The sequence below is a fragment of the Callorhinus ursinus genome, unplaced genomic scaffold (genome assembly GCF_003265705.2).
Source record: "Callorhinus ursinus isolate GAN/ISIS: 27379988/994484 unplaced genomic scaffold, GSC_fseal_2.0 scaffold10, whole genome shotgun sequence".
In the NCBI taxonomy this organism is placed as follows: Eukaryota; Metazoa; Chordata; class Mammalia; order Carnivora; family Otariidae; genus Callorhinus; species Callorhinus ursinus.
In genome coordinates, this window is record NW_027397072.1 from 53,900,252 (window position 1) to 53,910,173 (window position 9,922).

The window sequence follows — 9,922 nt, forward strand, 5'->3', positions numbered from 1 at the left end:
GAGAGAGAGAGAGAGAGAGCGAGTGAGTGAAATCAAGAGTTGGAAGCTTAACCGACTGAGTTATCCAGGTGCCCCAGTAGGAACCTTTCCAAATGTTCTGACTCCCATAAATTATCTATAGATTTTTTTGTATTTTTATAGAAAACTGTGTCATCTGGGCATAATGTTTGTTTTTTCTTCCTTCTTCCATTTCAAATCTTTGTATTTAATTTTTTTTTACTTTACTTTCAATACAATGTTTCTTTTCTTTTTTTTTTTAAGATTTTATTTATTTATTTGAGAGAGAGAGAATGAGAGAGACAGCATGAGAGGGGAGAGGGTCAGAGGGAGAAGTAGACTCCCTGCTGAGCCGGGAGCCCAATGCGGGACTAGATTCCAGGACCCTGGGGTCATGACCTGAGCCAAAGGCAGTCACTTAACCAACTGAGCCACCCAGGCGTCCCTCAATACAATGTTTCTAGAAGTTTTGATGACAAGCATTTGTCTTATTTCTTGTCTTAAGAGGAATGTTTTCATTGTTTTACATGATACAGTAGTTTTTTTTAGATAATCTTAGATTAATAAAGTTTCTTTTGATTTTAAATCTTCTGAGAATTATTTGTTTATTATGAATTTTGCTCCTATTGAGATACATCATAAATTGTTGTCTTTTGATCTTTCAGTGTGGCAAATTACATTATTAATTTCCTAATATCAAACCAACTTGCATTCCTAGGAAAAATCCAACATGGTCGTGCTACATTCAATCTTTTCTACACTTTGCTCAATTGATTTGCTATAATTTTGTTAAGACATTTTGCATCAATATTCATAACAGAGATTGTCCTGTACTTTTCTTTTCTCATACAATCCCTGTCAGGTTTTGGAATCAAGTTAACAGTATTCTCATGAAATGAGTTGGAGAGTGCTCCCCCTGCTCCCTGGCCCCCGCCAACCCCCACCCATACATTTGAATAGTTTTATAAGATTAGAATAATCTGTATTTTCAAGTTTTGTTAAATCTCAGTATAAAAACCACCTTGGCCTGGAATTTTCTTGTGTAAAATTTTTAAACTTCTGAACCATTTCCATTACTGGTTATAGAATTATCCACGCTCTATATTTCTTCTCAAGTGAGCTTTGGTAGGTTTTTTTCTCTAGAAATTCAATTCACTTAGGCTTTCAAATTTATTGATACAGAGTTGTTCACAACATCATTTTATTAGCATCTCAGTATCTGTGGCATCTATAGCTTAGTATCTTTTTGTTTGTTTCTAGCGTTGATGGTGATTTATCTTAAAAATTAATTAGTTAATTAAAAAATTTGTAGTTGACACACAATGTTACATTAGGTGCCTAACAGTGATTCGACAAGTTTTTACATTATGCTTTGTTCACAGGTGCAGCTACCATCTATCGCGTTACAGTGTTACTACAGTATTACAATGTTACTACAGTATCACTGTCTTCCTTACTCTACACCTTTTATTCCTGTGACTTCTTCATTCCATAACCAGAAGCTTGTCCCTCCTGCTACCCTTCTCCCATGTTGCCAAAGCTCCAGCCTCCTCCCTTCTGGCAACCATCAGTTTGTTCTCCATAGTTATAGACCTAAGTCTGCTTTTTGTTTGTTTAGTCATTTGTTTTTGGTTTTATTTTTTTAGATTCACTCCACTTATTTCTTTTTGGATTTCTGGTCATTTCTACCTAAAGTTTGTCAATTTTATGCCTTTCCAAGGCACTAAGTTTTGACTTTATTGAGTCTTACATCATATATCTTTTTCTATTTTATTAACTATTGTCAACATTATTTCTTCCCTCCTATTTATTTTGGATATTTTATGCTTTTCCCTCATTTTTAAAGTTGAATTTTTAAATATTTTTTATAGATTATTTATTTATTTATTTGACAGGGAGAGAGAGAGAGAGAGACAGCGAGAGAGGGAACACAAGCAGGGGGAGTGGGAGAGGGAGAAACAGGCTTCCTGCTGAGCAGGGAGCCCGACGCGGGGCTCTATCCCAGGACCCTGAGATCATGACCTGAGCCGAAGGCAGATGCCCAATGACTGAGCCACCCAGATGCCCCAAACTTGAATTTTTGATTCAATTTTCAACCTTTCTTCTTTTATGAAATGAATGTTCAAAGTATAAATTTTCCTCTATCCATTGCTATAGTTGCCACTCATAAGGTTTTGATATGTAGTGTTTTCATTATTGCCCAGTTTTAAATGCATTCCACTTTCATCATGAATTCTTCTTTGGCTCATGTGTTATTTAGAAATATGCTGCCTACTTTCAAAACAAATACAACTATCTTGTTTTATTTAGAAGTGAATATTTGTTCTCTTAATTAACTTGAAGGCAGAAGAATGTGTTCTTTGTGATGCCAATCATTTGAAATTTTTTGAGATCTGATTTGTGCCTTGGCATGTGATCAGTATTTGTAAATGTCTCATACATACTTAAGAATAATATGCATTCTGAAGTGTTCTAATTGTGTTCATTAAAATAAGCTTGTTAGTTCTGTTAAATGTTTTTATATTTTTAGCTGCTTCATCTATAATTTATTGAAAGATATGTGTTAAAATCTTTAAGACAGTGAGATTATTAAATTCTCCAGTAATTCTTACAATTTTTCCTTAATATATATATACATATATGTATATATATATTTAAAGATTTTATTTATTTATGAGAGGGAGAGAGAGAGAGAGAGAAAATGAGTGGGGGAGGGGCAGAGGGAGAGGGAGAAGCAGACTCCCCTCTGAGCAGGGAGCCCAATGCGGGGCTTGATCCCAGGACCCTGAGATCATGACCTGAGCAGAAGGTAGATGCTTAACTGACTGAGCAATATATTTTGATAGGTGTATATAATCTAGAATTTTTGTATCTTCTTAATAAATTTAATTTCTTACCCTGAAATAGTGACTAGATAATTCTTCTAAGAAACTTGGGATTCATCAGTTCCCAAAAGTCAGTTACATGACATTGTATCCAGTTTGTGAATCACAGGTTTCTCTCTTTCTCACTCACAGTGATAGGGCAGTATCTAAGGCCTTGATCTTTGATGGGTTTCCACATATCATGGCTTCAGGGTATTTTGGAAATTCTACTGCTCTGGCAGTACAGTCATGTGAATAACAATGGAATTGCCTCAGGATAAATAAAATTATTGTAATTGTTTCCCAATAAGGCCTGATAAATATTGCATTTTTCCAAATGGTGGGAATCAATGTCTTTTTTGTGGTTGTTGCTATGGTTCTTTAAGGATATCCCATCTGAAGACATTAGAATGGATTAGGTATCCTCTTATGGCATCGGGATTTAAAAATATGTATGGGAGCATTAAAAAAAATGAACTGAGTTTCATACTGTCATGCACAACATTTGGAGTCTCTATTTTTTCTGAGATCTTTCTCCTTCAGCAAAGACCCTGTTGTTGCACCTATACCATGTGACTCCACTCCCCTGGCAGGTTGTAGGCCCTTGAACCAAACAGGGTCAAGGAAAATTAGAATTGGGACTCAAAAGAATTAGACATTACCTCTTGAGCGGGAAAGACATGTAAACATGGGAGTTGAGGGAGGGAAAGAAAGAGAGAAGCAGAATTTAAAGAGGAACAGGGAAGAACTAGTAAGTGGCTTCTGGGAGAGAGAAGGAGACTTGGGTCTTGATCTCAATATAGCTCCTGGTTCCAGTCTCTTTGATTTTCCTGCCTGAAGATTACTTTAGATATTCTAATATCCTTGCAATAACCCCTGCCCCCTTTTCCAGTGTAAGCTGCTTTGAGTGGATTTCTGCCCTTGCTGGTCTGAAACGTTACTGTGCACATCAACTGTGGAGCAGTCTTCGGAGCAGCTGGATTGTCTTGGATTCATTCCCAGAACTGTGGTTAGTACTACCCAAAGCATCTGAAGGGCTTCTTTATAAGGGACGGGCCCTGAATATAGGCTAACAGTTGGGTCTAATGCACTCTGACAACTTGCTATCACCACATTGCACTTTTGAGCCTGTGCATTCCAAATATGAATCATAAGGAATTTAGTGCTAAGTAGTTTATTGAAACTTAAAGAAGCCAAGCATAACTAGCAGAAAACGTTTCAGAACAACATGATAACAAGCATCAGAACCCATTTTTTTTGCATCGACTATTCTGATGACTAAACTCAAAGTGACTTTTTTTTTTTTTAATTCTCCACTGTTCCTTCACAGAAGGAAATGTTCAGAATCCAGATTATATTAGCACTGAAGCACTTTTCTGAGGAAAAGAACAGGCTTGCCCCTGGTAAAAAGAAAAGAAGAAACTGTTATCAATATCTTTTCAAAGACTCTTCTTCTTTTTTTTTTTTTTTTACTGTCACACAGCTTCCAAACTAGCTATGTAGTAATTTCAAGATCAATCTGCCTATCTCTATCATCTGTCTAGCTATCCATCTAGATTTAATCTATCAATTCAGAGATCTGGAAAGTTGCTGTTATATTAAGGTAGGTGGATACTTTGTTTTTGTGCAAGTTATTCTTTGAAGGTGCAGAAATTAAGTGATTGAGCTGTTAAAAAGTCAATAAATTCTATTGGCATTCTCTTTTCCCTTAGCAATTCATGCATTCCTCTAAATTTATCTTGCAGTAATTCCAGATCCACTCTTGAAAGGCAGTATTTCCCAATGGTGAAGAGCACAGAATCCAAAGCCAGAATGCTTGGGACTGACGCAGACAAGAGACTTAGGACCTCTCCCTGTGCCTCAGTTTCCTCATCCAGAAAGAGAGAATAACACTAACTTATCATGTAGGACTGCCGGCAGGAGCTACTAATTGAGCACACTTGAAGCACAAAGCGAGTGCTGAGTGATCGGTGTCTTCTGTGGGCACGCCCAAGAACAGTCTGACAATTCCATCAGCAATAACTTGGAGTGCACCATGGAAAGGCTACTCACTTTCAATCTCTTCAGCCATGTATGTTGGAATTCCCCTGCACATGTTAGCAATGGGTTTTCCCAACTTGCTCAGGTCCTTGACTTCTTCAGAGTTGATTGAGTACATCAGGCCCTTGGCAGGTGGTCCTCCTGGTCCATTACCCTGAAGCTGAGTGTGGAAATGAAGAGAGAGAATGAGTGCCCAGTCCAGTGGTTTGTTGAATGAGGGCTGGGTACCAGGTCAGCAGGGGCTATTGCTTGGCTACAGTTTTTTTTTTTTTTCATAATCAGCCTCAACCCTGTATATCTCGGAATTTCTGTGTCCCAAAAGATTTAGCTGATGTGAAACCTCAGCTTCTCATAAAAGCAAAAGTCTGAGGCTAAATTTATTCTGAAGCTTGGACCTCATTTGGTCACTTTGTATTTCTTGGATCGAGCTATATAATAATCAGTTTCTGAGAATGGAGTTGATTTTCTCTACCCGGTCAATGAAAGATGCCTATTTATCAGTTATAGAAATATGAACTCAGGCAAACATTTTAAAGAGCAATGGGTCTTCTCTCCCCACCCAACTAGGGTTGCCAGGTAAAATACAGGACACTCAGTTATATTTGAATTTTAGATAAACAAATCATTTTTTGGCAGAAGTGTGTCCTAAATATTGCATAGGACATGCTTAAGCTTAAAAACTATCCATCGTTTATTTGAAACTCCAACTTAACTGGGTATCCTCTATTTTTGTTTCTAAATCTAATAACCGCAACCCGACTCTTGTGGGCAAATGTACTTGGAGAAGTGGAGACAGCTCCCATTGGCTTGAGCAGATCTTTGCTCCTCTAACAGGAAAAGCAGGTGGGATCCACAGCACTGAGTGTGGTAGCAGCTCCCTCTTCTCAGGCAATTACCAGCTCCTGTTCCCTTTTTGTGCCGCACGTTACAACGTACTGTGGTCAAGAGGAAATGACTGTGACCTCATTATTTACTGGCACTCCTAAGACCTCCCTTGAGCCAAATTAAAAAGATTTTTATTTACACCTTCTTTTCCTTGACCAGTGCATCAAGAGTTTGAAGAGAGGGCATGACGTCCTTGTTCATTCTGTGCACAACGCATTTCTTCTTGCCAAAGAGTCTGGTTGCAGCAAAGTTCTGGTGAAGAAGATGGTAGATAGTAGGAAGTAGGTTCCCCAAGGAGCTTTTCTTACCAAAAATCAGTTTGACCAGCAGAGGGAAATGGAACTCCAAGATTATGATGAACTCACATCAGAGCGCGGGATCCTGCCCTGTTTTGCAATCGTATTTGTTGCTAACATTTGTAAGGGTGGAGGGCAGAGACCTAGAGTCTAACTCGTTGCTTTACCTTCAGGTTCTAGTGTGGAGTCACTCCACATGTCTGTTTTGCTGAAATAAACTTTAAATTGCTATCACATTTTACTCTCATTTGATCTTTGCAACATTTCAAGGAGACAGGTCAGACAGGGATTGGTTTTCTAATGGCCCACATGATAAAACTGAAATGATAAAGAGTTGCCTTTTTCAAAGTACAAAGTTTGTTAAATAAAAAACTAGTAATTGCAGAGCAGAGCCAACTGTTGTTTTGGTTTGGTTTTGGATTTTTGCTTCTCTTACCAATTAGTATTGTCATTTATATTTACTTTTTTTTTTTTTTTAGCTACAGGTGAAATGTCCATTTCTGTCTTTTTAGAAGGAAATTGAAGATGGACTGAGATAGGCAACAGTGATATTGTGCAGGGCTCTCCTCATTACAGAGAGTATCTTCAGGGAAGGCAAAAGGATGTTCATATTTGTCTAACAGCCCCCACAATCCCTTGGACATAGCAGATCCTAATTACTGTTCATGGGTTTGAATTTTAACTGATTGTGGGAAACATTAATAGGGGTTATATCTACCGGGTGACCAAAATAGGCACTTTGACTTACAAGTCTATGCTTATGTACAGTTAGAAATTACTTTATTTTTAACTCTTTTATGGTTAGCAGACATTTTTGTTGTTGTTAAAAAAGAAACATCATATTTGTAAAGAATGGAAATTGTATGTTGGCTACCTACAGTATTATAGTCCCAGAGGGTATTCCAGGAGTCCCATCCATTGTTATTGTCCACATTTGCCACATTATGCTCATTGTTGACACTCACTGACTGCTGCCCACTTGTACCACTGTTGCTGTTACCGCCAATGCTGATATCCTGAGATTGATAAGAAATTGACAGTGATTTAATACCACATTTCTTTGCAAATGCATTTTAGTAATGCACTTTAAAAAGTTTAATACTGGGGTGCCTGTGTGGCTCAGTCGGTTAAGCATCGGCCTTCCGCTTAGGTTATGGTCCCGGGGTCCTGGGATCGAGCCCCACCTCGGGCTCCCTGCTTCGCGGGAGGCCTGCTTCTCCCTCTCCCTCTGCCTCTCCTCACCCTGCTCATGCTCTCTCTCTTATGGTCTCTCTGTCTTTCTCTCTGTCTCTCAAATAAATAAGTAAAGTCTTTAAAAAATTTTATAAAAAAAATAAAAAGTTTAACACTTACAGTGAAAGCAAGGGCTGGGGTCAGAAAGACTCCAAGAAGTCCAGCGAAGACAATCTAAAAATCATAAGTAACATTGGTCTACTATCACATGACAAAACAGTGTCCTCTTCTTTCTCTACCCAAGCTTATAAAAAATACTAATTTTACCACTCTGTTGAGTGGTCTGTCTTTTCTTCTTTGACCTTTGATTTCTTTTCAACCATAGAAAGTTTTCATGATAGTGTAAGACTGTAGGTTAATTACTTGTAGTAATCATGTTATTGTGGTATATAGTTTTAGAATTATTAATGTAGCCCTTATGAAAAAACTATGCAGTATCAGTATATTGAAGAACATATTTGAAAATGAATAGCATACACGATATGAAAATGCATATAGGTTCTGAGAATTATGTCCAAAAATGATTTAATTTTCTTATTTGATCTGGGTTGCTTTCCTTCCTTCATAGACCTCCTAAGAAAGAAACGTACTCTTATGGGGCGCCCGGGTGGCTCAGTCGGTTAAGCGTCTGCCTTCGGCTCAGGTCGTGATCCCAGGGTCCTGGGATCGAGCCCCACATGGGGGGGGTCCCTGCTCAGCGGGGAGCCTGCTTCTCCCTCTCCCTCTACTGTTCTGCCTGCTTGTGCTCTCTTACTCTGTCAAATAAATAAATAAAATACTTTAAAAAAAAGGTACTCTTTTTATCTAAAAGAAAATTTTTTTTTAAAGCAATGGATTAGTAAGCAACCTGGCAGCTGTGGCTGAGATACTGAGGGTGAAGAGGTCTGGCTGTCAAGTGTGGTTGGCAGAAAGGAAGTCTGCCACTGTCCCTGGGTACCTGGGTTAGTCATTTGTCAGTGGGTACATGCCATTAGTTATCAGAACACAGAGCTTTATGTAGGTGCCCGATTCCTAGTACCCATTCTCATTTCCTTGGCCTGGAAATGAGACAAATTGCTCTGAGATCTGCCCTGGTGATTCAAGGTAATTCTTTTATTTGCTTTATTTTTCTCCTGATAGTTTAAGAAGGAGGTAAAAATTAGTCTCCTAAATAGTGAGAGGTGGGGGAAATTTTAGAGATCTACTAGTACCGTGCAGTCCTTTCACATATGAGGAAATTGAGCTTCAGATGTTAAGTAACGTGGCCTAGGTTGTATTGGCTAAAATGATACCCCTTGTTCTCGGCAGAACTAGGAGAGAAACCACATCTGACCTGGGCTCGGAGCTCCTTTTTTTTTTTTTTTTGAACTGTGCTGTTATTAGAACTTATTTCTAGATAATCATTTTACATTTGCAACTCCACTCTGAAGCAGAGGCTGCTATAATATAGTGTTTAGTATGTTAAAGCATGAAAATATTCATCGGATGTCTAGCCCCTCTGCATCTTGTTATAAGGGACACACAGTACCACCAGTTACTTTGGTGGAATTTTGTGGTCTACCTACCACACTCTCAGCCTTTTATCTGGAGCTACAGGTGAGATGCTGCACTAGCTTCACGCTTCAGGTGTTTTCATGGATAAATGACTATGGTCAGGGTTCAAGCAAGCCATTCTTACTTGGAGATCCATTTCACAGCAGAGAATGTGACAGTCTCTCACCCAACTCATTTGATGATTAGCTTTTCATCTTCCCTGAGCATGCTCAGCAGTTTTGGTCAGAAGGGGAATTCAAGAATGTGGAGAAAGATCAGGTTTTACTAGGGCTTAGGGACTGCCTGCTTTGTGACCAGCCCTGAATCAGGAGGACTGGAAGGTAATTTTATTAAGACAGCAAGGGATCCAGTGTTCAGACAGCTGTCTGCTCCCAGTATAACTATCATTCTCCACAGAGATGCTTGTAATTGCCACGATTCAATGACACGAAAGGAGATTTTTTTTTTTAAAACAAATTTTCCATCACGGTGAGATTGTCCTAAGAAGCAGACCCCCCCTTAGCTCAAAATGTTAACAGTCTCTAATGAGAAGATAATAAATTCAAAAGGAAAAATCTACTCACTGAGAGCTTCATCTTGGTTTCACCAAAGCAAAGGAGTAGAGAAGGCAGGAATGAACTCAGACAAGAACACTTCTCATATTTGTACTTACCCAGCTTTACTCAAACTAGGCGTGACTAGGTTGGGCCAAAGATTTATCTTTCTCCATTTTCCCTATCTGTGCCACAATCCAGCATACCAGGAAGCCTTTGGGAATATCGACCTGTTTGTCAAGGCACTTTGACATGGAGCCAAGTTGACTTTCTGTTGAAGATATCACAACAAACTCAATATGGTTTATGATAACTTCTGGTCCAACTGCAGCTGTGGGTGTGGGTATTTTACGTATTGGGGTCACTCAGAGTCAGAACAAGAATAATCCCTAAAATCGAACAAGACCGTAGATGAGAAACTGGGGGCACCCTGGGCCTTGCAGATGGCAGCTCCGGGAAGGATGTGGGGATCGTTTCCTCCTCTGTACCTTTCTCTGAACCCATCTCGATGGTTTAGCTTAGGCAAAATGGTTCTATTCCC

At 38.9% G+C, this 9,922-nt stretch overlaps 1 protein-coding gene across 1 annotated transcript; it reads right to left on the reverse strand.

Moving 5' to 3' along the window:
• Positions 1 to 4,106: 4,106 nt before the first annotated feature.
• GKN1 (gastrokine 1) lies at positions 4,107 to 9,441 on the reverse strand. The gene is made up of 6 exons (XM_073896868.1): positions 9,412 to 9,441; positions 7,436 to 7,489; positions 6,961 to 7,098; positions 5,928 to 6,038; positions 4,914 to 5,061; positions 4,107 to 4,261 (listed from the first exon to the last, which is right to left on the reverse strand). Exons 1-6 carry the CDS (start codon positions 9,421 to 9,423, stop codon positions 4,167 to 4,169), a joined length of 558 nt encoding a protein of 185 aa, XP_073752969.1. The 5' UTR covers positions 9,424 to 9,441; the 3' UTR covers positions 4,107 to 4,166.
• Positions 9,442 to 9,922: the final 481 nt, after the last annotated feature.

What these genes read in the sequence shown, in the direction of transcription:
- GKN1 (XM_073896868.1), bottom strand. An exon ending in CCCTCTGGGACTATAATACT is followed by an intron (nt 6,039 to 6,960) that starts GTAGGTAGCCAA and finishes CTTCTTCACCAG; the next exon opens with AACTTTGCTGCAACCAGACT. An exon ending in CACTGGTCAAGGAAAAGAAG is followed by an intron (nt 5,062 to 5,927) that starts GTGTAAATAAAA and finishes TTCCACACTCAG; the next exon opens with CTTCAGGGTAATGGACCAGG.